Source organism: Elephantulus edwardii, unplaced genomic scaffold (genome assembly GCF_000299155.1).
Source record: "Elephantulus edwardii isolate Elephantulus edwardi_28Jun2011 unplaced genomic scaffold, EleEdw1.0 scaffold00090, whole genome shotgun sequence".
Classification (NCBI taxonomy): domain Eukaryota; kingdom Metazoa; phylum Chordata; class Mammalia; order Macroscelidea; family Macroscelididae; genus Elephantulus; species Elephantulus edwardii.
The window spans coordinates 4,490,339-4,517,016 of NW_006399840.1; the positions used below are offsets into that span (position 1 = coordinate 4,490,339).

At 41.9% G+C, this 26,678-nt stretch overlaps 1 protein-coding gene across 1 annotated transcript in view; it reads left to right on the forward strand.

Annotated features, from left to right (window-relative positions):
- The window catches only part of SMYD2 (SET and MYND domain containing 2), a 172,721-nt gene that overhangs the window by 93,943 nt on the left and 52,100 nt on the right, over positions 1 to 26,678 (forward strand). Inside the window, exon 3 of the mRNA XM_006890569.1 lies at positions 3 to 165. Coding sequence (XP_006890631.1) covers positions 3 to 165 — 163 coding nt within the window. The remainder of the gene's footprint in view (positions 1 to 2; positions 166 to 26,678) is intronic.

The window sequence follows — 26,678 nt, forward strand, 5'->3', positions numbered from 1 at the left end:
AGACGGCGATGGCGGCCTGGAGAGGTTCTGCAGCCCGGGCAAGGGACGGGGGCTGCGGGCCCTCCGGCCCTTCCACGTGGGGGACTTGCTCTTCTCCTGTCCGGCCTACGCCTACGTGCTCACGGTTAACGAGCGGGGCAACCACTGCGAGTACTGCTTCTCCAGGTAGGGCGGTTGGGCGGAGCGGGCGGCCGCCGGGGACACCGTGGCGGGAGGAAGTGCGCGCGGCGCGCGGGGTCCTAGCGCCGGGAGGCTTGGGCGGGGGATGGGGAGGACGCGGCGGCCGCCGGGCTTTAATCCCCGGCGGCGGGCGGGCGCCACGTGCCTTAGCCCAGAGCTGCTATGTTCCCGCTGCACGCTCCTCACGGCGCTCTGTCAGAGCTGCTCACGCCGGGTATGGAAACCCGAGAGCACAGGTCACTCACTGCCCGCAGACGTGGGCGCCGGGCCAACCTTGTTCCAGGCAGTTGCTGCCCACTCCACTTGGGTGTTTGACAGCGGGGCTCCAGATTGGGCAGCCACTGTCTCTTAAGATTCTTGGGCTGCGTTTTGCTTTCCACGGCCCACCCTCATGTTGTGCAATTTCCTCCAAGGAGGAACTTGGTGACTTAAATCCGTGTGAAGTGGGTGGCCACACGTCTCCCTCATAGTGTTTGAAGAAATGTTATATTTTGTCCACATGCCTTGGATTCTCAGGGGTCTAGCTTTGGTTTGTGACTGGGAAAACATAGATACTGCAGGATATATGGTTAGAGACTATTTAATTGCAGCATGTGAGGGGCGGGGGGGGGTGGATATTTACTCCCACCCACATTTTCAAGCCTTATGACAGTTTCACAGCTGGAAGTCACATCGAAACCGCATCTTCCTTCCTTTTAAGGTTGAGAAAACTGAAGCCCAGAGAGTAAGTGTGATTGTATAAATTCATACTCATAGATAGGGCAGGAAACTCACTCTCTTTTGGTTCTGCATATTCCCCATCTATAGTTAGGTGCTCAGTAAAATTTACTAAGGCGGGAGGCTTGACCGCCTTCCGCTGTTCTTTGAGGAAGGCGTCTCGCTTGAGTTTCTTTAAACCTCAGTGTTTTCATCTTTGAAATGGAGATTCCTGAATGGAGACTAAGCAGACCTGAGGCCTTGCAGGTAGAAGAGTCAGTCCTGTGCTCCAGTCCCACTGAAATACAGCATCTCCGAGATCCATGTGTCTTATTCAACAATAAGATGTAGGGGGGGAAAGGGGACAGAGGCTAAATGTTAGAGTAATCTTGCCTAGACTCCCTGCCAGAACTGTCTTCCACTTGGGGGACCTGGAAAGAAACTAGACACAGAATCATGCAGTGGGCAGATTCAGGGCTGTATGTGATGTGGCTCTTTGAATTGGTGAGCCAAGAGCTAAAGGGTCATGGCACCACTTTGCGACATTTGAGTGAAGTGAGCATTGGGTTTTCCCAAAGTTAAAAAGGCTGCTGTGACTGGTCCCTTGATCTTCCGAGCCTTGCTGTGGCTCAGAGTCTGCTGCAGTGTGGGTGTCTGTAGTGACAGGAGCAAAGCACTTACCCCCCCCAGCCAAGAAGGAGCCTCTGTCTGTATCTTGGGAATTGGTTCCCAGGCCATCTCATGAGGTAGGGATGTGAGTGCCAGGGACTAGTATGTGCTTACATAATAGTTGCCCATCTACTCCTCCAGTGAGCTAAAGATCAAATCGTTCCATGTTCAGAGGGAAAAAAAGAACTGAGCGATTCTCTTTAGCTGTGAGTCTCCTAACTTGATCTGCTGTACACCCCCAACCTTAGACCATTAAGGTACAGTCAAATGCAACTTCACAAGTCATTCAGACACAATTATTCTGACAGGTATAACAAAGTTTCCTCTTTTCCTTTCTTCCTTCATTTTTCTGATTGACATTTGTTAGTGTCTCATTGATGTTTGTTGCCTCACGTCCCCACCAGGGCTGCCAAATGCAGTGAAGTAGTACTATTCTACGCACTCATCCAATTTTGGTATAGGTGGACTTTTATCAATGGCTGCAGGCTCCCCCCTCAGTCTCCACATTTGAAGTAAACTAATAAATATAATAGACAATAAATAATACACCTCCGAGACCCATGAAGGGAACTCTTGTGGCCTAATGGGTAATGCCAACCCAAAAAGCAAGTGGTTCGAATCGCTAGCTGAAAATCTGCTCGAGAATAAGTTATAAGTAGGTTCTAACTCAACAGCAATGACTTAAGTTGTTGACACCCATGACATTAGAGATATCTTTGTACCACACTCTGTAATTTTTGTTAAATCTGATCAGTTAGAATTAGTGGTTAGGTTGATCTAGTGTTGTACCAGTTCCTTTGTATATGACTAAGGTCAGTTCCACCCCATCCTGCTATACAATAAATGGAGTGATAGTAAACATCCAATAAGTGCAATAAAGAGAATACCTCTAAAACAGAGCTTTGAACTGGTTCTTCACAGTTCATTGTTGGCTGTCACAGTGAAATCATAATGGATCTGAATTGGTAAAATGTGAGGTACAAGAGAAGTAACCAGAACAGGAACAATTAAGCATCAGTGCCATGCTAGAAATTTCATCTCTGTCTTAGAAAACAAATGCAGCTTGCCAACCAAATATCTTAACCAGCAGAGTAGGAAATGGTGCCGGCTCAAAGGTGGCAGACAGCTGTACCGCTTAGTATGTGTGCGGCTCTCCATACCCCTAGCAACTAATGAACCAATCTCCAATTTTAGGCTTGAGAGCGAGCTCACTACACCTCTTTCAGTTCTCCCATTTCAAGGCTTTGGCAGTCATTTTACCTTTTCTGGTTATTGTTCAAGTACACCCACATTTCACAAATACAGTTCCTTTTCAGTTTCACCCCATTGGTCATAACTCAGCTAGTTCAGAGCCCTGTTCTACAGTGTCTCCTAGGACTAGGAGCAGAATTCTGTCAGTGCTGATACATAGAGGTAAAAATCCTCTACTTTTTCCTTACCTGCTCCCCACAGAAAGACTATTCTTTTCTTGTTCTGAAAGTTGAATGTAAGCATGATTGCCAACATAAATGACCCACTAGAGTATCAGAATGACTTTATTTTGAAGAAGGGGGCGGGGAAGTGCCCCTCCCCCCCGCCTTACTTCAAGAATAAGTATGTTCTTTATATTGGAAAATAATAGGAACTTGGGAACTCTGTCAGATCACAAAAGAACGATGAAGTTGTCCCTGTCCAGACAGTTAAAACAAACATGTGTTTTTGAAAGTTTTAAATTTTTTTTTTTTCATATTATGATGAATAGCACTTGGGAACATGCATATTCTACCTTTTTTTGCGTGGGTTCACCTCCTGAAGATGTAACTGTCTTCCAATTGAATGTCTCTATTGGATTATATGTGTGTCTTAATACACATATATATACATAGACACAAATATACTATATATATATATACACACACACACACACATATATACACATACACACACACACACACACACACACACATAATTTTGGGAGGATGTTGACATGTTGACTAAATTTTTAAAAAGATACATTGTATTTTTTTACTATTAGATATTTTAACACTTGCTGTTATTATCATAGAAAGGGAGAAAGCTACCATAATCCAATGTTGCATCTGAGTCTACATACTGTATGCAGTTCTGCAGAAGAATGTCTGTCTTCCTCATGGCTCTTTATTCCTTTGCCTCATGGATCACAGTGTCTTTTTTTGTATGGGAGACAAGGAGGAAGACCTTTAAAATAGGTTGTTGGAACCCAATTTTAGGGGATTTATATCTTTTCTGGCTTACCCAACTGGTTGTTTTGAAAATTAAAATGTTTTCATGAGCAGTACACTATGATTAAGATGTCGTATTTCAGCAATTATAAAGAATTTTTAACTAACACCCTCCAGATTTTTCTTGTAGCAGTATTCATCTTGTAGTCCACATTATTTTGCCAGATGGCTTATGTATTCTTTAGTTGATCTTAGTTTTAAGGGCCATGGAATCTTGTTGTTGCTTTCTAAAGACTCTGTGAGGCTGGCTTTGGTCAGCTACCACTCAATACAAGTGACTTTGTCTTAGGGCTCCTGCGATTCTAGCTATTTTGAGAATGCTGCCTTGAGAATTTGCAATCTCTGAAGAGATTGCTTCAGACATTTTAAAATTTTCATGTTCTCTGAATGACAAATTGGACAGATTCTCTGATAGTGGTTCCCTCCTCCTTTTAGTTATATTTTTGTAAAATGAGTAATAAGATTAAAACACACTGACAAAGCAGTTTTCCTCTACAGTCACAATACCAACTGCTGTCAAGTTGATTCTTACTCACAGTGACCCTAGACAGAGCAGAGCTACCCCAAAGGGTTTCCAAAGCGTCATCCCTCTCCCACAGAGCAGCTGGTGGATTTGAATTACTAACCTTTCAGCCCACAGTGCCACAAAGGCCAGTTCCCAGAAGACAGAACTCAGTCACATTCCTCCTTTCTCCAACTCCCATTTCTGATACCTGCTGCCCACAAAACCACTCTGTCCCAATTCAGGGTGAGGCCAGACCTTGAAAGGTAAGAGGACACTGTACTTGGGTTTGCAATCTTACTAGAGCAACTCACAATCACAGAAAATAATGAAATTTATAATATCTGACTGTATAATAATAAAAAGCTACAGAACAAGATTAGCACAACATGAGGCAGATCTAGGAAAGTTCCCAGTGCAGAGTGGCTTGTGTCAGATGGCATGTCACTCACACTTCCTGCCAGCTGTGATTATTATTAGGTGCCTTTGAGCCGAGTACGAGTCATAGCGATCCTGTGAACAAAAGATATGAACCCGAAGATGCCATCCTCTCACTTCATGATGCATGAGAGCCCATTGCAACAGTCACCATGTCAGTACACCTGGTTGCAGGTCTTCCTCTCCTTCTGCGACCCTCTACCCTTCCCAGCATCATATTTCTGAGGAATAGCACCTCCAAGCAACATGCTCAAAGTATGTGTGGTGAAGCCTCATCATTTCTGCCTCAAAAAAGCAATCCCGCTGCACCCTCTCCAGAACATGTTTATCTGTTCTTTTGGCGGTCTGTGAGATGTTCAGCGCTCTTCACCAACACCACGCTCAAAGGTGTTGATTCTTCTGTCATCCTTATTCATTGTCCAGCTCTCAGATGCACAGCCAGTGATTGGAAAGACTATGGCCTGAATCAGATGCATCTTAGTCCTCAAAATGACATCATTACTCCTCAATAATTTGGAAAGGTCCCTAACTGCATATTTGCCCTGTCTCCTTATTTCCTGACTGCTGGTACCAAGGGTGTTAATTGTGGATCTAAACAAGATGAAGCTGTTGACAGTTTCAGTCTCCTCTCCATCCATCATGATTATGTCTGGTCGTAAGAATCTTTGTTTTCTTGACTTTGAGATGCATTCCATCCTGAAAGCTGCATTCCTGGATCTTCTGCAACAAGTGCTTTAAGTCCTTCTCACTGTCAGTATAAGTAAGATTGTGTCATCTACATAGTGCAGGTTATTAATGAGTTCTTCCGCCCTCCAAAATCCTGCTGTCACACTCTTGTGCATAGACTCCATCTTCTCTAATAATTTGCTCAGTGTACAGATTAAGTAGTTATGGAGAGAAAATACAATCCTGACACACTACCTTCTTCGTTTTAAACCATGCAGTGCTCCCCTGCTCTGTTCGCACAACAGCCTCCTGGTCCAAGTACAAAGGTACAAGTTTCACATGAGCACAGTTAAGCTCTGGGACTCTCATTCCTCTCAATATCAGCCACAATTTGTTATGATCCACACACTTTTTTAAATCATTCAGGATCTGGCAGGTGGACTTTTGTAACTAAAAGTCACTTGGGTCCTGCCTAAGAGTCTCCAGTTTGGAGCCTCCTGTGTGAGCATTTGGATTCTGGAAGGTAGGTTGTTCTGATTTAGTTAAAATCAGGTGTAAAGTGGTCATTTTTTTATTTAGTTAACAATCAGCTGTGGGCTGGAAGCCTCTTGTTTAAATCTTCCTACCAGTTACTCTTGGAAATATAGCATTCTGGGACTTGATTGACTAGCACTGCATGCTGAGTTCATGAGTTTCTGCCCACTTGCTCTTGGCCTCCCAGCTGAGTCTTTTCCGGTCCCAGTCACTAGCACAAATATGCAGATATGGCCTCGATATTCTAGGCCAAGGCCTCCAGTTACTCCACAGGTAATTTCTCCAGAGACAGTGACAAAATTGGTGACAGAATCTATACCTTTCAGTTTTGGTATTGGCAAAGAGTATTGAATATCCCATGGACAGCAAAAAGAAACCTGTCCATTGGAGGAAGTGCAACCAGGGTGCTTGTTGGAGACAAGGACTATTAAAACTTCCTCACACATACTTTAGATGAAGCCTCAGAATCCTTGCCTCCAAGGAGCCACCCCGTTTAACCCTCTCCAGGATGAATCTGTTTGTTTTCCTAGCAGTCCATGGTACCCTCAATACTCCTCTCCAGCACCACAGCTCAAAGGCATCAATTCTCCTTCTGTCCTGCCTAGTCATTGTCCAACTCTCTGATGCATAACAAGTGATTGCAAAGACCATGGCCTGTATCAGACACACCTTAGTCTTCAGAGAGACACCATTGCTCTTCAGTACTTTGGAGAGGTCCCTAACAGCAGATTTTCCCATCACAGTGCGCCTTTTAATTTCCTGGCTACTGGTGCCAAGAATGTTGACTGTGGGGAAGACCCTCTATGAGCTGGATTGATTCAGTGACTGGGGTAATCGGGATGGGTGTATCAGAGACAGTATGATTGGCACAGGACAGAGCAGAGTTTAGGGCTGTTGTACATAGGGTCACTATGAGTCGCAAGCAACTCAACGGCACATAATAACAACAACGCACATACTTTGGACATGTTTCAGGAGGAGCCAGTCCTTAGAAAAAGACATCATGCAATCCCAGAGGTACGAGGTTCAAATCCACCAGATGCTCTGCTGGAGAAGGAGGGGGCAATCTCCTCCTGTACCAGTCAGATCTGATTTGACGGTACAAGTAAAAATAATACAATAAAAGAAAGATAAAAAAAAAATTTAAAAAAAGAAAAAGACATCATGTAGCGAGAAGTAGAGGGTCATTGAAAAGGTCATTGACAAGATGGATTAAACAGTAACTGTGACAATTAACTGTAACAATGAGCTCAAGCATGGTGCATCCTTAGGAAGGTGCAGGGATAGAGCAAGGTTCCGATCTGTTATTCATAGCCTTGCTGTGAGTTGTAGTTGAATTCATGGTACACAACAACAACAATAGGGAGAAAGATGACCTTACTTCGAATGAGACCTTACCCATGTGTTATTATAATTTGTTCTGCCAAGATTAGTAGCAGACGAGTTATAAGCAATGTCGAGTCAATATTGTCCCAAATGCTTGACCAGCTGTAGAAGTCCATGATTTCTGGCATCAACAGCTCCTCTTTTGTTCAGTTCTCTACATGCTGTGTGTCTGTTGGATTCAGTAGTTTGCTGGACATCACTCAGAGACTCAAACCCGCTAGGGGGAGGACTCATGTGACCATAGGTATGCAGGCTGGTTTTGCAGAAACAGGTGAGCAATGGGTCAGGATCCTGTAGATTGTCAGTGGTAACACAGCTGGATGGTAACTATGAGTGATGCAGGCTGGTGTTGCAGAGTTTGATGAGTGATGGGCCAGAGCCTATAGATTGTTGGTTATGGTGCAGTTGGATGCTGTGTACCTGGGGATTAAGGATCCCAGGAAAGCGACCTAGCACTGAAGTCTCAGAGTTTATATAAATTTCTAATCCAGGCCACAGTCTTTACTGGCTTTGCATCAGAAACTGGACAATGACTAAGGATGACAGAAGAAGAATCGATGCCTTTGAATTGTGGTGCTAGAGAAGAGTATTGAACATACCATGGACTGCGAGGAGAACAAGTGTGTCTTAGAGAGGGTGAAACCAAGTTTCTCCTTGGAGGATAGGATTTTGAAGCTCTGTGTCACATACTTTGGTCATGTGGCCAGGAGGGATCAATCCTTGGAGAAGGACATCATGCTTCAAAGGGTGGAAGGACAGCGCAGGAGAGGAAGACACCAGATGAGATGGTTTGATACAGTAACTGGAGCAGTGAGATTAATTGTGTCAGAGGCGACTCATAGCACATAACAACAAGAGTAGGATGGGTCTTGTATTCCATCCTGATCCTTTCTCCTTCTCCTTCAGCATGAAATAAACAGTTAATGATTGGCTAGGAAAAGATATTGTGAATGATAAACCTTAGACACGTAGATCATGATTGTTCAGCATTGTCACTTTAAATATATATTTCATATTTTCTTTTTTTTTAAATTATGGTAGAGTTGAGATTTTTATTCCAGATTGAATTCTGCTTTCTTCACTTCTGGATGTTTTACCTTTAAATAAATTGTTGAACCTCTCCTAACTAGTTCCTTCATGTGAAAGAAAGTGCGCACGAATCCCCCCGCTCTACGAAGCTGTAAGAACGAAATGAGCTGATGAAAGTCAGCATCAGGTCTAGCACATAATATAAACTGTCTAAATTATTAGAGTTTTTCACTTATATGTGTTTGATGGGCTCGCTTGCTATTTGTTTGACTGAATTAGTAATTTGTACCAGTGTTGTACTTTGCATACATCTGTGTGGTGGTGGTAGGATACTGGGAAAAAAAATGTAGAGATTGGTGTCCAGTGTGGACAGCATCCAGATAACACATTAAGTCAAAGCTCGAACTGGTGGTTCTCAGTCTGTAGTGCTACAGAATAATAGGAACCTGTGATCATTTATCAGTATTTGTAAAGATCTACTAGAAGAGGTAACAATGAATGTGCACGGAGAAACCATCTTAGAGAGGGGCTTTTTCTAGCTCCAGAGTGTTGGGACAGTTCATTACTTTCTTGACTTGCAAATATTTGAAAAGAGGGATGGAGGAAAACGGAATTTTCCGCTTGGTAAGGATCTGTTTTCGTCTCTGCTCTTTAACTTTTGGATTACTCCTGCATCTGTGGCTCAGAGCTATCCTTAAAGACTCCAAAGGTAGCAGGCACATAGCATGCACATTTTTTGTATGTGGGGAGCATAATTTCTTTTCTGGCTTCTAGGGGTTCAGTAACTGAGCCACACACATTTGGAAACTATTTCAGATAAAAGAGACAGCACAGAGGCAAGATATCCTGAGGTGAAGTTCAGTCCCTGCTGACTTAAAACCCCCTTTTAGCACCTTTCCTCCCGAAAGCAATTCCATAGAATCCTCTCAATCGGAATAAAAAAAGAAATCTGAAGATTCCATATGAAGTGACACTGCTTTAAACCATACTGCTCTTGGCAGCTCATAAAGGATTTGCAGACACATCCTTATTTGATCCTCCTATGGATGAGTGGTGCAGACGTAGGGCTGTATTCCACTTCATGGGGGAAGAAGCAGAATGTGGCAGAGATTTAAGTAGTTTCCTTGAATGTGACTTGTATGTATTTATTTGGTTTTGGTCATATATTTAAGTGCCTCCTAAGGGAAAGATCTGTGTCCTTTGAAACCTTAACTCTATCTTCCAGTTCCAGCTATAACCTCCCTTCCTGTACTTGTTCATGACCTGAGCCTCCTGTGTGGTTTAAATCTGGTGTCTTAATTATCCACGGCTTCTGTAACAGGAGTAACGTAGATGGTGGTTGTATTGTTGTGTGCCATTGAGTCAGAACCAACTTACAGCTGACCTTTCAGCGGGTTTTTAAAGGCAGTAAATTGCATGGGAGGAAATTGTCCATCCTACTCTGGAGCAACTGGTGGATTCGAACCAAGTGCCTTTGAGATTACAGTGCAGTGTGGTTCACTGTCTTTTAGCTCTGAGGGGGATAATCCTTATGTCAAGTTCTCCAGCCCTAGCATTTTTTCATGGTTCTGGAGATCTCCAGATGCTCATTTCTTTATATAACCTGCTCTGATTAAGTCTAAAGAGTGGTTAGGTTTCAGACACTGGTGGTATAGGATGTAATGTGTCAGCCTACTAGCAGAAGTTTTGGTCTTTGAACCCAGTACCTGCTCTGTGGAGAAAGATGGATAGTCTCTTCCATCTTTACTGGACAGTAAAGGTTATTGTCTCAGAAACTCATGCTGGCTGTGGAGATCCTCTGTAATACTGATATAACTTGATTAGCATAACAAAGAAGACCTTATTGCCATGTGAGTGAGAGGAGTGTGTGTATGTGTGTGTGTGTGTGTGTGTGTGTGAGAGAGAGAGAGAGAACCATTTGCCTTCCAATCCATTCCTGTTCATGAAGGCGCCTACTGTTGGTTAGGAGTTACAGCACATACTCAGGGAACTTCCTTTAATCCATGGTGCCTGGAGATTGGGGACTTACTCCAGCTCTCATTTCTTCGCAAATGAGAGTAATTTTAATCACTATTTTTCTTTTTCTTCTCCCTCTTTCATCAGGTAATGCAGCATGAATGCATTGTTTTGAAAAAGGATTTGATTCAGCTGTTGTGCATTTCTATCTTATACTGATGCGTGGCTTCAGAGATGTTGGTTTTATTATCCTGCTTTGGAATGTGCCCAAGTTCCATGTAAACTGGTATCTTTTGTATGCACCAATTACTACCTCATAAAACACAAAAAGAAGAGCATAAGGCTGTGTACCATTTGCAGATTTGGAATATTTTTAAATATTCAAACTCAAATTTCCTGTCATTGAGTCAATTCTACTTCATGTTGTTAGGTGCCAACTCCAACTCCTAGCAGCCCTTAAACGGGAGATCTGAACTTTTGCTCACCGTCTTTTTGTGCTCAGGTTCCTGTAGTAGGTGTGTCAGACCATTTCTTTGAGGGGCTTCTTTTTTGCTGACCCTCTACCTTTCCCAGCTTGATATCTCTCTTCGAGAACTGGCTTCTCCTGAAATTATGCTGCAAGTCAGTGGTGAAGTTTCTCCACCCTTGCTTCTAAGGAACACTCTGGTTGTACTTCCTTCAAGAAACATTTGTTTGTCCTATTGACAGTCCATGTCAGTACTCTTTGCCAATACCACAATTCCTTTTTCAGATGCTTAGGAAACAATTGAAAATAGCATGTATTAGATCAGATTTACCTTAGTCTTTAACATCTTTGCTCTTTAGAATTTTGGAGAGGTTTTTTCACAAAGATTTCCCTAACACCACATGTCTTTTGATTTCTTAACAGTTGTTTCCATGGCTGTTGAGTGTAGGTCCAAGTAAAATGGAAATTGTTTATATCTTTAATCCTTCCTCCATCTATCATGATGTTGCCATGGTCAAAGGTAATTAATATTAATAAAGCATCCAAAGAAATTTCTTTATAGTAATGATATTCTTCTCTAATATCTGCTTCCTGTTGGACTGCTTCTCTTTGGAATGGCCATCAGTAAGGATCTCTTAGTTGGTTAGCCAAGGCTGTCAATCAGATCTCTTGGCAAAGACAGTTGAGTACGGCCAGTACTGCATCCATGCCAGGTTCAAAAGTAAAGATTTTTGGCTTGAAAACTGTAGCTTTCATATTGAATGCTGTAACCTTTGATCTGTAATAAGTGCTTGAAATCTTCTTCACTCTGTAAAAGCAGGATCTTGTCATCTGCAGTTCAGGTTGTTGATGAATTTTCTGGAAGTCCTGCTGCCACATTGTTCTTCATGTAGTCCAGTTTTTTTAATTATTTGCTCAACATATGAAGAAAGAATACAATTCTGACACACACTTTACCTGACCTGTAGTATTCCCCTGATCTGTCCAGATAGCGGCTGTTTATGAAAGTTTTGCATGAGCACAATTAATTGTTCTGGGAATCCCATTCTTCTCCATGTTAGCCATACATAATTTTTTAGGATCCATACAGTCAAATGCCTGTACATAATCAGTAAAACACAAGTAAACTTGTTTATTCTGTTCTCTGCTTCTAGCCAAGATTCATATAATACTAGCTGTAATTCCCCTGGGACCACAGCCTCCTCTGAATCCAGCTTGAATTTCTGGCACTTCCCTGACTATGTACTGCTCCAGTCATTTTTTTGTCAATCTTCAGCAAGATTTTACTTGCATGTACTATTAATGATATTGCTTGATAATTCCCATAGTCTGCTGGATCACCTTTTCTGGGATTGGGAACAAATGTGGATTTCTTCCAATCAGTTTACAGGTAGTTTCTTGCATATTTGTTAGCAGAGATCGGTGATGTTGTTGTTGTTGTGTGCCATTGAGTCAGCTCTGATTCATAGCAACACTGTGTACAACAGCTCTGAACCCTGCCCCCATAATTCCAATAAGTGAATTGGTCCATCTAATCCAGGGTCTTCTACCCTTTCGGGCGTGATGTCTCTCTTCAAGGGCTGGTCCCTCCTTGCAAAATGCCCAAAGTCTGTCAGATGGAGCTTCAGAAACCTTGCTTCCAAGGAGCAGCCTGGTTTTACCCTCTCCGGGACAGGCCTATTTGTTCTCTTAGCAGCCCATGGTATATTCAAAACTCTTCTCCAGCACCACAACTCAAAGACATAAATTCTTCTGTCATCCTTAGTCATTGACCAGCACTCTAATGCATAGCAAGTAATTGCAAAGACCATGGCCCAGATCAGGCACACCTTAGTCTCTAGGCTGACATCGTTGCTCTTCAGTACTCTGGAGATGTCCCTGACAGCAGATTTTCCCAATGCAATTTTTTATTTATTTATTTTTTTATATTTCCTGGCTGCTGGTACCAAAAGTATTGATTGTGGAGCCAAGCAAGAGCAAGCTGAAGCTGTTAACAATCTCAATTTCTACACCATCTATTATGATGCTTCCAGTTGGTCCAGAGAAAGTCTTTGCTTTCTTGATGTTGAGCTTCAATGCATATTGAAGGCTGTAGTCCTTGACCTTCTGCAGCAAATGCCTCAGACTCTCCTCAATTTCAGCAAACAAGGTTGGCTTGCCTCTATTTCCTAAGACATTTTAATTGGTAGTCCATCATTTCTGGGGCCTTGTTTTTTTATCACTGCCTTCAGTGCAGCTCAGATTTCTTCCTTCAGTGTTACCTGGTTTTTTGATCATATACTACTTCCTGAAATGGTTCATTGTTTACCATTTCTTTGGTTCAATTATCTCTTTATATTCTTTCCATCTTGTATTGATGCTTTCTGCATCATTCACAATTTGCCCATAGATTCCATGAGTTTTGCAACTTGACGCTTGATTTAATTTTTCACTTCTTCAGCTTGAGAAATGCTGTGTTCTTCTCTTTTGGTTTTTCTAACTCCAGATCTTGATGTCTTTCATTATAATACTTTGTTTTTGTCTTCTTGAGTTGCCTTTTGATATCTCCTATTCTGCTTTCTTACCTAGGCATTTTTCCCCATTGTTTTGGCTTGTTTTCATTTTGGTGCCAGTTTCAGTCTGTTTTAATATTAATTATTGGTCTTTTCTTTCTAAACTGTCTTTTTAATAACCTTTTACATAGATTGGATCCTTGATGTTATTCCACAACTTGGTCATTTGGTCATTAGTGTTCAGTGCATCAAATTTCTTCTTAAGGTGGTTTTTAAGTTTAGTTGCAATGAACTCCAGGTCCTGTTTCAGTTCTCATGGACTTGTTTTCCTTTTCTTCACCTTTAATTTGAACTTGCATATGAGTAGTTGATCTGTTCCACAGTTAACCCCTGTTCTGGCTTTGACTACTGATCCTGAGTTTCTCCCACATATTTTCCCACAGAAAGAGGTAATCGGATTCTGTATGGGCCAAAAGGTGAAGTTTTGTTCCATTTGTGTCATCGTGGTAAACTAGTTTGAGGAGGGATCTCTTCCCTAGTCACATTTTGAGAACGTTCCGACCTGGGGCTCGTCTGCAGGCACTATATCAAACAGTGTTCACAGGCATGTTATTTCACAAGTGGGTAAGTCAGTCTTGCTTTTCTTTCGTCTTAGAAGTTCCACCAAAATCTGGCCGCTGTGGATGACTCTGTTGGTTTTTGAGATATTGTTGGCATAACTTTTAGCATCACAGTAACACACAAGCCACCACAGTTCAGCAAACTGACAGAAAAGTGGTGGCCTTTTTGGATTTCCTAGGCTGTAACCATGACTCATAGTTCCCCTTTATCAGATTTCCTAGGCTGTAAATCATAATAGGAGAAAGCTCTTCATCTTTCTCCCTCTGAGTTGCTAGTGAATTTGAACCACCAAGACATGCAATTTTTGGGGTTAGTAGTGTGACTGTACCACTAGAATTTCTTTGAAATATTTGACTAGAACTAAACTAGAATTCATATCAGCCTCTACACATGATTCCATTGTTGTGTCCTCTGGTAGGACAGAATCAGAGTACACCCCCTTTTCCTTAAACATAATCACAGAATCAATCTAAAAAACATCTCTGTACAAAAGTTAAATGGGTCAAGTGTGGACATGGGGTGCCATGATTCAGCCACACCAATAGTTCCCTTCTGAATTGTATTCCTTCTTGAGTGATGAGTAGGTTGCAAACTGTTTGTCTGGGTGTTTTTGTTGTTAAACTTAAAAACTCAATCTCATTGCCATTGAGTTAGAACTAACTCAGAGCTGACCCGCCACAGGGTTTTCTGAAGCTGTTAATCACATGGGAGGAATTTGTCCATCTTTCTCTCCAAGGGGCAGCTGGTGGAGTTGGACTATCCAAGAGGCAGGGCCTTTTGGTTAGGAACGTACCTCCGTGTAGACTATGCCCTTAGAGCTCCCTGTGCTTTTTCTTCTTGTTGTATGCCATCGAGTTGGAACTGACCCATAGCTGGCCCTCCAGCAGGTTTTCAGAGGCAGTAAGTCTCATGGGAAGAGATCGCCCATCCTTCTCTCGCTGAGCAGTGGCGCATTTGAACTTTGTGCCTTTGGGTTTGCAGCCCGGCTTCTTACCACTAGACCACCAGAGCTCCTTATTCTTGTTAGAGAACTGTAACTCAGCTTTATCTCATAGTGGCCTTATATGCGGTAGAACAAAGTGTCCCGTGGTTATTACAGCATCCTCACAGTCTTTGCTGTGTTTGAGCCCGTTGTTGGAGCCTCTGTGTCCATCCACCATGCTGAGGGCCTTTCTGTTTTTATTTTGCTGACCCTCTACCAACTGTGATCCTTTTTCAGGGTTTAGTCCTTCCTGATAACAAGTCCAAAGTACAGGGGACAAGTCTTGTCATGCCCGTTTCTAAGGAGCATTCTGACTCCTTCTACAGAGAGATTTGTTAGTTCTTCAGGTGATAATTCTGTGCTAAGTTTAGCATGTTTTCTCAGCACTGTGATTCAAATGGCAGCCATTCTTTTTCCATCTTCCTTATTCACCATCCACTTTTTACATACATATCAGGAAATGAGCATTCATAGCTGACCCGTCACAGGCTATAAGTCACAGAGTAGTAGATCGTCCATTGTTTTCCGACAGAGCTGTGGATATATTTGAACCACCAGAAGTCCAGCCTTTGGGTTGGCAGCACAACTCACTACCAGAGCTGTCACCAACTCTGTCACCAGAGCTTCCTAGAATGTGATATATGAGAGACTAACAAAGAAAATGTCTACTTTATTATCTTTGAGTTCGTTAGCCCCTTTTGGTGTAGTTTAATAGACTTTCATTTTCCTGCCACTATAACGAACATATGAAATGTTTACAATTGTATGGACTCCTGCTTCAGAAGGAGGCACTTGGTAATCTCAAACACCCCTTTGACTAATGGAATCTTAGCAACCAAAATCATTCCCTTCGCACATGTGCTCTTTGGACCCTGGATGTAGAGTGGGGAACAGTGGATCTCCGTTTAGGGCAGGCTTGCTTCTGGCCTGTCTCCTCTCTCACACACAGCCTCCATGTGATTTTGGCTGCATTTCTTTGAATATACATCTTTACGCATTCTGACTAGAAAAAGCCTAGAAACTACCTCCCCCCCAAACAAACCTGCTTCCATCAAATTGATTCCAACTCCTAGTTGGTACAGGGTTAAAAGCATTTATCTGGCAACTAAAAAAAAATGTCAGTCATTTGAACCGAGGAGCTACTCTGGAGGAGAGATGTGACAATCTGCTTTCATTAATATTTACAGTCCAGACAACCCTACAGGGCTGTTCTGCCTTGTCAGATAGGTTCACTGTAGGCAAGCCTGAAACAAGGCTCTGTATTCAGTGGGATTCAAGTCCAGCACTTTTCTCTGGTCAGCCTGGTCTCTATACCCTGATTTTCCTGTGTAGCAGTGGGGATGGAGGGCTACCCTATGCCAGCCCCTTCCTCCTGGTGTGGGCTTGTTGCAGGACCTGAAGGAGTTAGGCATGGTGGAGGGCTCCTTCCCTCTCTAAGGATTTGCATTCACATCAGTTGTACAGTCACCATCACCTTTCCCATCCACATTCCCAAGCTTCACATCTTTGGCTTTCCATAAAATCTGCAGTAGTTGTGGGATGCAGTCCTCTGGTAAGGGAATTGACTGAAGTAACTCTTTTCAGGGGATGAACCTATGACCTTGGCCTCATTAGCCAGGCGCTCTATCCAGTCACAAAGGCACACACCTCACTTTGTGTAACTTCTGCTGACTCCCATTCCTACCACCCTCAGTGGCCTCCTTTTCAATTACAAAGGCATTCACACCAACACAATAGAACAGAACGAAACCAAATCTCTTCAAGACTTCTCTGAAGGACAGAAATAAGCAATTTAGCAAAGAAATAATACAGAAAGTCTTGAAGGTTCAGGAAACAAATTATCTTTCCTGTCCATGCATTCACCAAGAATCCAGCTGTGCCACTCAGATTTTCTCCCCATCAGAGTTTTAAAAATAGTGTGGAATTCCTTGTGACAATTTATTAGCATAAAATCTAGTGACTCTTGTGCATGAAATGGAAAGTTTCAGGTGACTAAGTTGAAATATTCAGTGTATATTATTAAAATGGACTGGGCTACCCAGGAGTGAGTCTAAGAATTTGTAAGTGTTTGCCTTTGGCAAGTTTATCGTTCCTAATGCAGAAAACCAAATTCACTGTTGTAGAGTCGATTCTGGCACTTGGTGAACCTCCATCACATTTCCAAGACCATAAATCTATGAGAGGCAGAAAAAAATAAAATTAAAAAAAAAAATCTATGAGAGGCAGTTACTTCCTTTTTCTCCCAGGAAGTGACTGTTGGATTTGAATTGCTGATCTTTTGCTTATCAGCCTAGACCAATACCACCAGAGTTCCGTTTATAGTCCCTAGAGACTAAAATTCCAGCTTGTTATGATGGGTAAGATAGTGGTGTGATTCAGCTGATGTGCATCACTGCATGCACAAGGTGTGTTGGTGCCAAAGGGATGTTGTTGTTGTTGTTAGGGACCGTTGAGTCAAGTACAACCCATGGTTACCCTGTGAACAACACATCTGCACCCTGTTCTATCCTGTGCCATCTTCACACTTTCTGACACACTCAAGCACGTTGCAGCAGTCCTTGTCAGTGCATCTGGATGACGGTCTTCCTCTCATTCACCAACCCTCCACCTTTCCGAGCTTAATGTCCCTCTCCAAGGAATAGCCTCTCCTAGCAATAGGCTCAGAATATGTGAGATGAAGCTTTATCGTCTTTGCCTCCGAAGAGTACTCTGGCTGCACTTTCTCCAAGACATATTTGATTGTTATTTTGGCAGTCCATGGGATATTCAGTACTCTTCTCCAACACAACAGGGCAAAGACAGCAATTCTTCTTCTGCTGTCCTTACTCATTGTCCATCTCTCAGATGCATAGCAAATGATCGGAAAGACAACACATGACCTGAGTCAGATACTTGCAATGAATAAATCATTGAAAATGCAAAATTCAGTCACTCTGTTTTCAGCCTCATTTCTGTCACCAAGTCCATACTTTATGGCTACCATTCCTTCTTTATTGTTTCCAACTTTGGCAGCTCAGTCACCAGTTACAATTAGCGTTACCATTAACACATGTTGGCTGGTTTTGGACTATAAGATTTGGTATAAAAATTCAATTTCCTCCTCTTTGGCTTTAGTTGTAGGAGTGTATATTTGAATAATAGTCACATTAACAGTACTTTCTTGTATGTGTGTGGATGATATCACTTACAACATTTTACTTCAGGATAAAACTTGAAATTGTCTTTTTAACTATGAATACAACACTAATTCATTTTTTCTTTTTAATTCCCAGCATAGTACACCATGTGATTGTGTGATGCAAAGTGGCCAAAGTTAATAGACCTTCTCATCTCACTAATACCTAGGATGTCAAAGTTCATGTGTTCCATTTCAATTTTTTTAAATTTTTTTTTAATTGTGTGTGTGTGTGTGTGTGTGTGTGTGTGTGTTTGTGTACCGTCAAATCTGATCAGACTGGTACAGGAGGAGATTGTTCCTCCTTCTCCGGGAAAGCATCTGGTGGATTTGAACCTCACACCTCTGAGATTGCAGTACAGTTTCTTGTCACTAGGCCACCAGAGCTCCTTCCATTTCATTTTTATGACTTCTAGTTTTCCAACATACATTCTTTGTACATTCTATGTTGAATTATTAAAGGATGTTTGCTACTGTTTACCCTCATTTTGGTTAACTCTCAATCTGGGTTCTACCTCCGATACTAAAATTATCTGTGTTCCTCTACTGTTCATTAGGGTTTGCAGAGGCCTGCTATTTAAGAATCCTGCTTCCTGGTCTGTCTTAACTACTAAAAACTGTCTACCTTAAGTGACCCTTGTATCATTTGACACACTGGTGGCATAGTTTTCAGCATCACAGCAGCCTTCAAGTTACCTCAGTACAGCAAACTCACAAACAAATGCCACACTAATGAGAACAATGAGTCCCCCCAATATAACATTGACAAATTAGTGTTGTACCTCTAATAGCAAATCAGGCATACCACTCTCATGTTATGAGATCCACTAAAAGCCTCAGAGAATGTGGCAGGATGTTCTCCTGGAAGGGTGCTGAAGCATTCCTGCTGAGACTTAAGGCTGGCGCGCTGGGGTAATGTCCTAGATGTGGATAGTATGGTCCTGTGGAAGTCTCTGCTGAATCTTTTATGCTAGTGTCTCACACAAAGCGTGGGGGCCACAGCCCTTGACTGCTCAAAGGGCTGTTGATGAAAAAGGCCCAACTTCCACATCAAAGATGCTTTAAATAAGAAGTTGCAGCTAACAATGGGCTGTTGATCAGGAAAGCCCACCTTCTGGGTCATGTCTGCTTCAGTTAAGAGGCCCTAGCCACCAAAGGGCTCTTGATGAAAAAGCCTACCATAGATAAGAGAATAAATAAAGAAGACCCACTGGAGAAATTAATATCAGCCAGACCTTGAAAACATGGGAATGTTCTGGGAGAGGGACATGGAGAATTTGAGAAGATAACAAGATACAGAGTTTAATCTGAGCCAGAACTCTCAAGGACTTTGTATCCTGCCATTTGAGAGGGAGTTACAATAAAATAAAATGTATGGCAAAATGAAAAGTTTTGAGGTTGGAGGAGATCTTTCCCACTGATCTTGAGTGCCAGGGAAGATAGATACAAGTACTGGTTCCTCTTCTGGGGATTTTTCTCACTGTGGAAATGTTTGTGCAGGAAGCACTTGCCCTTGTCTGACAGCTTTAAAATCTCTTATCATTCAAGTACACAGATCTGTAGTAGATCTTATAGAGTGACAGTTGCTGTTATAATCATAGGCTCATATGTTCTTAAAATATTAACAGTAAGAAAATTTTAATTATAAATTCCTTGAATATAGAGATTCTGTTTTTGTAAGTTACTTAACACATACTTATATTTATGGAACACTTGTTGAGTGTCATCAGATGGATTGCTCTTATCAACCTCATGTGACTGTGAAGAAATGCTCCATTGAGTTGTGTAGGCCACAGGATTTATGGGGAGTCCTGGTGGCACAGTCACTAAAATAAATACTTGGCTGCGAGAGTACAGGTTCAAGACTACCAGTCCCAGGGAGAAAGATGTGATAGTCTGATTCCATAAGTACTTTCAAGCATGAGAACCCTGTGGTACTGCACTGCAGTCCTAAAAGAGAAACAGTCCAGATCCATTAGCTACTTTGCAGGAGAAAGTTGGACAATGTGATTTACTGTCTCTGAAAACCTGCTGGAGGTTCAGCTGTGGATCAGTTCCGACTAGATGGTAAACAGCATCAGGATCTTTATGAGTTAGAATTTATTTGAGGACAATGAGTTTAATTTTTGGTATTAATCTTTACAGGAGTAGATTGCCAGGTCTTTCACCTGTGGAACTGCTGGATGGTTTCAAACTGCCAGCTTGTTGACTAGCAGCCCAGAGCTTAACTGTTTGACCTGCAAGGCTCCTTAATGGAACATTTACACGTTCTTGTAGCCCAGTGATAAGGAGCTGTACTGCCATCCCAAAGGCACTCAGTTTGAATCCATCAGGTACTCCCCAGGAGAAAGGCAATCTCCTCTTGAGTAATATATGCTTCTGAAAACCCACTGGAGGGTTAGCAATGAGTTGGTTCTGACTCTGCAATCTATAACAAAAACAGAGACCCAAGAAGTAATTGTTTGAACAGTACAGAGGGATACCACCTGGTTTAAAATCAGGAAAGGTATATGTGTCAGGGTTGTATCCTTTCACTATACCTATTTAATCTGCATGTTTAGAAGATGGACTATAAAAAGTGGTGGCATCAGGATTGGATTTGATATGTAGATAATACAATCTTGCTTGCTGAAAGTAAAGACTTGAAGCACTTATTAAAGAACAGTATGGTGTAACCTCCAAGTATAACAAAAATCCTCACAACTGAACCACAGTGGGTAATATCATTGCATATGGATAAAAATTGAAGTTGTCAATGGTTTTTGCTTTACTTAGATCCACAATCAATGTCCATAGAAGCAGAAGATAGTAAATCAAATGACATTAAGCATTGGGCAAATCTGTTGCCAAGAACCTCTTTAAAGACTAGAGAGCAAGGATGTCACTTTAGAGGTTAAGGTATCCCTGACAGCCATGGTATTTTCTTTCACTTCAAGTGCATGGGAAGGTTGGACAAAATTGAAGTAGGATGTTGGCAAAGAGTATTGAATATACTACGGACTGCCAAAAGAACAGACAGATCGTGCTTGGAAAGGCAGAGAGGTTCGGCGAAAGAAAGGAAGACCCTCAGCCAGTTGGATTGACACGGTGACTGCTGCAATGGGCTCTAGCGTGTCAGGAAGTGTGAGGATGGCACAGGATAGAACAGGGTTCAGATCTTTTGTTCATAGGGTCGCTATGAGTTATATTCGACTTGTCAGCACCCAACAACAACTAACAAATCTCCTTGAAGGAGGCTGCCCATCTTTTTCGCTTATGATAGATTTTTTTGCTTATTAATATATTCAAACCACCAGCCTTTCCATTAGCAGCACAACACCTAATGCACTGGGCCACCATAGTTTATTTTATATGACACTCAGATACTAAATATTTTCTAAAAACAGAGACCGAGAAAAAACTCCTCCTTCCATCTTCAGTGGATGACCCCTGATTGAACTCCATTGTAGAGACAGGGATGCTGTTGGTTATCAGGACTAGGTATTAGGCACCATTTCTGAGTCTCAATCTGCTATTGACTTTATTCTGACAATTTCATGTTACTTATATATAATGATAGATGACAGTCATACACACTCTTGGCTGGGTCTCCTCTCAGTGCTGCCTTACTGCTTATCTAACTCCTCTGCATTGATTTCCATTCTGAGCACTCTGTCCTGATTGTTGCACACTTGCTCATTCCCATCATCTTTGCTACCATAAGCCACTTAGAGATACTTTCTTCTCCACACTACCTGCTTGACTACACAGATTAGGTATTACTCAGCTCTGTAACATCAGCACTTAGCATGGCAACTGGCACTCTGGTACCTCATTATGTAACAGTTAACTTGGTAGAGCTCTGGTGGCCCAGTGAGTAGGATGTTGTGCTGTCACCCAAAGGCAGACGATTCAAATCTACCAGTTATGCTGCAGGAGAAAGATGTACAGTCTGCCTCCTGTGTGATTTACAGCCTCTGAAAACCTTCTAAGAGGTCAGCTTGAGACCAGTCAGTTTTTTAGTTAATTCAATAGTATAATTTCTAAAGCTTATTTTCTCTTTAGACAGGCCTCATCATCCATTTCACTCTCTTGATTCTTTAAACAGGATCTTTATAAACAATCTCAGAACCCTCATTATGTTCTTGAGGCAAAAGCAAGACTGGCCAAGCCCCCCCCCCCCCGCCCCCTTTTTTTAACTTTAAAAAAAAATTTATATGGGTTTACGTAAAAAATTCACATACATTTTGTTTCATTCATTTTAAGTGTTCTTCTCTCCTCATCCAACCTTCTCCCACCTCCTACTCCTACTCCTTTACATACTAAAGCACTGGTTTAAATAATAAACCCCTAAACTCAATCTCATGGTGACCTCACCTGTGGACAGTTTTCAGGGCTGTAACCTTTGAGAGACTGCTCACCAGACCTGTTTCCCCAAAGTGCCTCAGGATGGGTTCAAATTGCCAATCTCCCAGGCTACAGTATATTATTAGTTAACTATTTACACCACTCAGTGACTGGATGGCCACTAACAAAAATAAGCTTCATCTGGATAATCTTTCTAATGTCTCTCTCAGGTGCTGTGTCATTCCTATTTTTGTAACATCTCTACATTGTCACTCCTTTATCTGGCTGCTACATTTCCCTCCTACACCTATCTGCCACATCTCCATAGTGTCTCACCTTTATCCTCCATCTTCGTGCCAGGCCAGGCTTTCCAGACACATTCTGCTGAGACTCCATGCAGATCCAGTTGTGGTAGCATCTCTTTCATGATTTTTTTTTAATTTTTTATTTCTTGTTGTGCACCACTGAATTGGATCCAGTTGGCACAGGAGGAGATTGCCCCTCCATCTCCAGCGGAGCATCTGGTGGATTCGAACTGCATGACTTCAGCATTGCAGCATCCAGCCTACAAATTTCTCAATTAATCTATTTACTATTTTATACCACAGTATTTTACAATTTGTGTTTATTGAGCATCCAGCTATGACTAGCATTGTGCTTTAATCCTGGGGAAACAAAGGCAAATAATACTGCTGTTTCCCCTACTTCATATGCCCTCAGAGAGCTCATGCTAGTGGTAATGACATGATCCAAATTCAGTGTCATCTGCCAATTTAGGTGCCTAAGCATTCTACCTAGTAATTATATTTACCAGTCTCCTAAGGCAGGAATAATTAGTCTATATAACTTGTGTGTTTCAATAATATGCTCCTCACGGAGCCTACTACAGTACTCTGCATGTAGACTGTAATAGTTTTTGAATAGCAGTTACTGGGCTAAGGGGAATGTGTAAGGTTTTATGAAGTTGTTCTTCAGAAATAATAAAGCAGTAAGGATTTATAGATAAATACCTGTTACATTTGTTCAAGTATGTCTTCAATATGGATTGAAGTTCACAAGAAGACAAAGATTCTTGCCACGGGGTCAACTGGCAGCACCATGATAGATGGAGAAGAAATTGAGGTCATTAGCAATTTTGGCTTGCTCGGCTCCACATTTAACACTCTTGGCACCAGCAGTCAGGAAATCAAAAGACTAATTGCATTGGGAAAATCTCTTGTCAGGGGCCTCTGCAGAGGACTGAAGAGCAACGATGTCAGTCTAGAGACTAAGATGAGCCTGTTTCAGGCTATAGTCTTCTTAGTTCTTTGCTATGCATCAGAGAGCAGATAATGACAGAGGATAACAGAAGAAGAATCGATGTCTTTTGAGTTGTGGTGTTAGAGAGGAGTCATAAACATAGTATGGACCATCAGGAAAACAGGTCTGTCTTGGAGAAGGTGAAACCAAGTTCCTCCTTGGAGGCTAGGATTTTTTTTTCTATAATTATATTTTATTAATTTTCATAAACATTTACAGAGATTTTGGGTTTCCATTCATTCATTGTTGCACTATTCTCTCTACCCTCCTCCCAGTTTGTTCTTGTCCAAATGCCACAGTGCTTGTCAAAGCCAGTTCTGATTAATCTTCTTTGTCAGTGTATCCTTTGCCATTCCCTATCACTCCTCCCTGAGAGAGACTTCACCCTGAGTCATAAGGAAAAGGGGATGGCGTATTCTCTTAGCTACTTCCTGCTGAAAAGGGACGCTGTGGGTTTCAGGGTGAAGATCTTCTCTCACTACTCTAAAGGGCCCCTTTGGCAGTAGGAAACACATAGACTATTATGGAGATTGATTTTGGAATTTAGATGCACTCTTATTGATTGTGCTTGGCCGTACATGTTCATATCCTTGAAGATGTATCATGGGGGTGTTGCAACCTAGAAGACACAAATTTGACTAACAAGTTATAAATACATGAGTCAAAAATTATGGAAAAGTAAAAGAAAAGATTCTTTCATTGTTTTACAAACCCTCCCCCAGGTCCCCTCCACCATGTAGCCCTCGCTCTAGACTCCTGTGATGACAGAAATACCTAGTTATATATCTCTTTTAAACAGTTTTCTCCCTCCTCTGTTTCAGTGCAGTATACATTATTGAACCCATCTTACTCAGTCTCTCCCCAACCCCAAGGACAGTCCCATTCTACAACAGTGGCATCATGTAATATTTGTCCTTTTGTGACTGGGATATTCCACTCAGCATAATGTTCTCCAGAGTCAACCATTTTGAATAATATTGCATGAGTTCCTTGTTTTTTAATGCAGCATAGTATTCCATTGTGCGAATATACCACAGCTTCTCTAGCCATTCGTTTGTTGATGGGCACTTAGGTTGTTTCCAACTCCTTGCTATTGTGAACAAAGCTGCAATAAACATGGGTGTGCATATATCTGCTTGGATGTCAGCTATGCTCTCTTCAGGGTATATTCCCAGTAGTGGAATTGCTGGGTCAAATGGTATCTCTATTTGCAACTTTTTGAGAAAGCGCCATACTGCTTTCCACAGGGGTTGCACCATTTTACACTCCCACCAACAGTGAATCAGGGTTCCAGTTTCTCCACAACCTCGCCAGCATTTGTTGCTTGCTGTTCTGTTAAATTTTGCTATTTTGACTGGGGTGAAATGATATCTCATAGTTGTTTTAATTTGCATCTCTCTTAGGGCTAGGGATTTTGAAGCTCTGTCTCCCACACTTTGGGCGTGTAGCCAGGAGGGATTGATCCTTGGAGAAGGACATCATGCTCGGAAGGGTGGAGGGACAGCACAGGAGAGGAAGACCCCGGTTAAGATGGATTGGCAGAATAATTGAGGTAATGGGAGTAGGTGTGTCAGAGCCAGTGAGACTGGTTCAGGACAGGGCTGGCTTCAGAGCCTTTGTACGCACTTTGAGTCGCAGGTGACTTGAGAGCACATAACAACAGCATTTGTTGAAATACTGTATCATCAGTTAAAACTCACAAGTTGTACTAAAACAAGTTGCATTCTAGCTTACATAAAATTATCTGCAGGAAAATTAAGCCAAACACATGGGAAAAGTGTCATTCCTTAAAATTCTCCTTTAAGCAGTGAAAAAAGTTCATTTTCCTGAGAGTGAAATTTTGGACAGGTGATTTGCGTCTTGGGCAAGTTAGTACACGCTCATATTTGGTCTGTGAATGATCTTTCCCTACTCCCCTCTGCCTGCTGTGCCCCACCCCAGTGGACAGAATGTTGGAGCAAGCCAGATTATTGGAAACATATAAATTTTTAAATACTGACATTTTTATTACCAGTTTGTATGTTGGCTTTTTGTTTGGTTGGTTGGTTTTGTTTTTTTCCCTTAAGTCCTTGACCTTTAATTACCTGAGTAGTGTCCTAATCAAGTAGCAGCAGAGTGAGAGGAATCTAAAAAAAATCAAGGTGTCCCTGTGTGGTACAAATGGTTAACACACTCTGCTGCTAATTGAAAGACTAGAAGTTTGAATCTACCCAAAGACATTTCTGAAGAAAAAGGCCTGGCAATCTGCTTGCGTAACAGTCAGCCCTTGAAGCCCCTTAGGGGCACAGCTGTGCTCTGCCGGATGGGGTCAGCATTATCAGGTATTGAAGACAGCCACCATTTACTGTGCCGTTGAAGGAAATGGTAGTAGTTTTCTGTTGTCTGCACTATTATGGAAGAACGGACAAAAAGGAAAACGAATAGATGTTCCTTTCTTCTTCACTTCTTAAGAAGGTATGTTGTTGTGTACCATTGAGGCAGAACCGACCCATAGCAGACCCTCCAGCAGGTTTTCAGAGGTGCACGGGAGGAGATTCCCCATCCTTCACCCATGGAGCAGCTGGTGGCCTTGAACCACATGCCTTTTAGATTGCACCACAGCTTCTTGTCACTAGGCCACAAGAGCTCCCTAAGAAGGTATTAGAAAAATAAAACAAAGAAGCACTGTTCTAATCTTGTACAAAATGTAAGATTTATCACTTTTTCAGAGGGAAACATTCTGTTCTTTAAAGTTTATACATTGATTCTTGGGGCAGGCCCAAACTAATCTCCTGGATCCATAAAGTGAGATTTCTTGTGGGTGTTGTTCTTGTTCTTCAGTAAGCTGTTACATATAAGCTTCATTCTCCCCCACCCCCGCCCCCAAGACAAAGGTAAAGGGCCAGAGCCTTTAAAAACAAAACAAGTTCATATGAAGCTCAGTATGAAGAAAGGAATGCTGAAACCCAGTGTATATAAACAAAATGCAGTGTGTACAAATTGTATGTGCAAACCAACATAAAAGAGAATTTATTTTTTTTA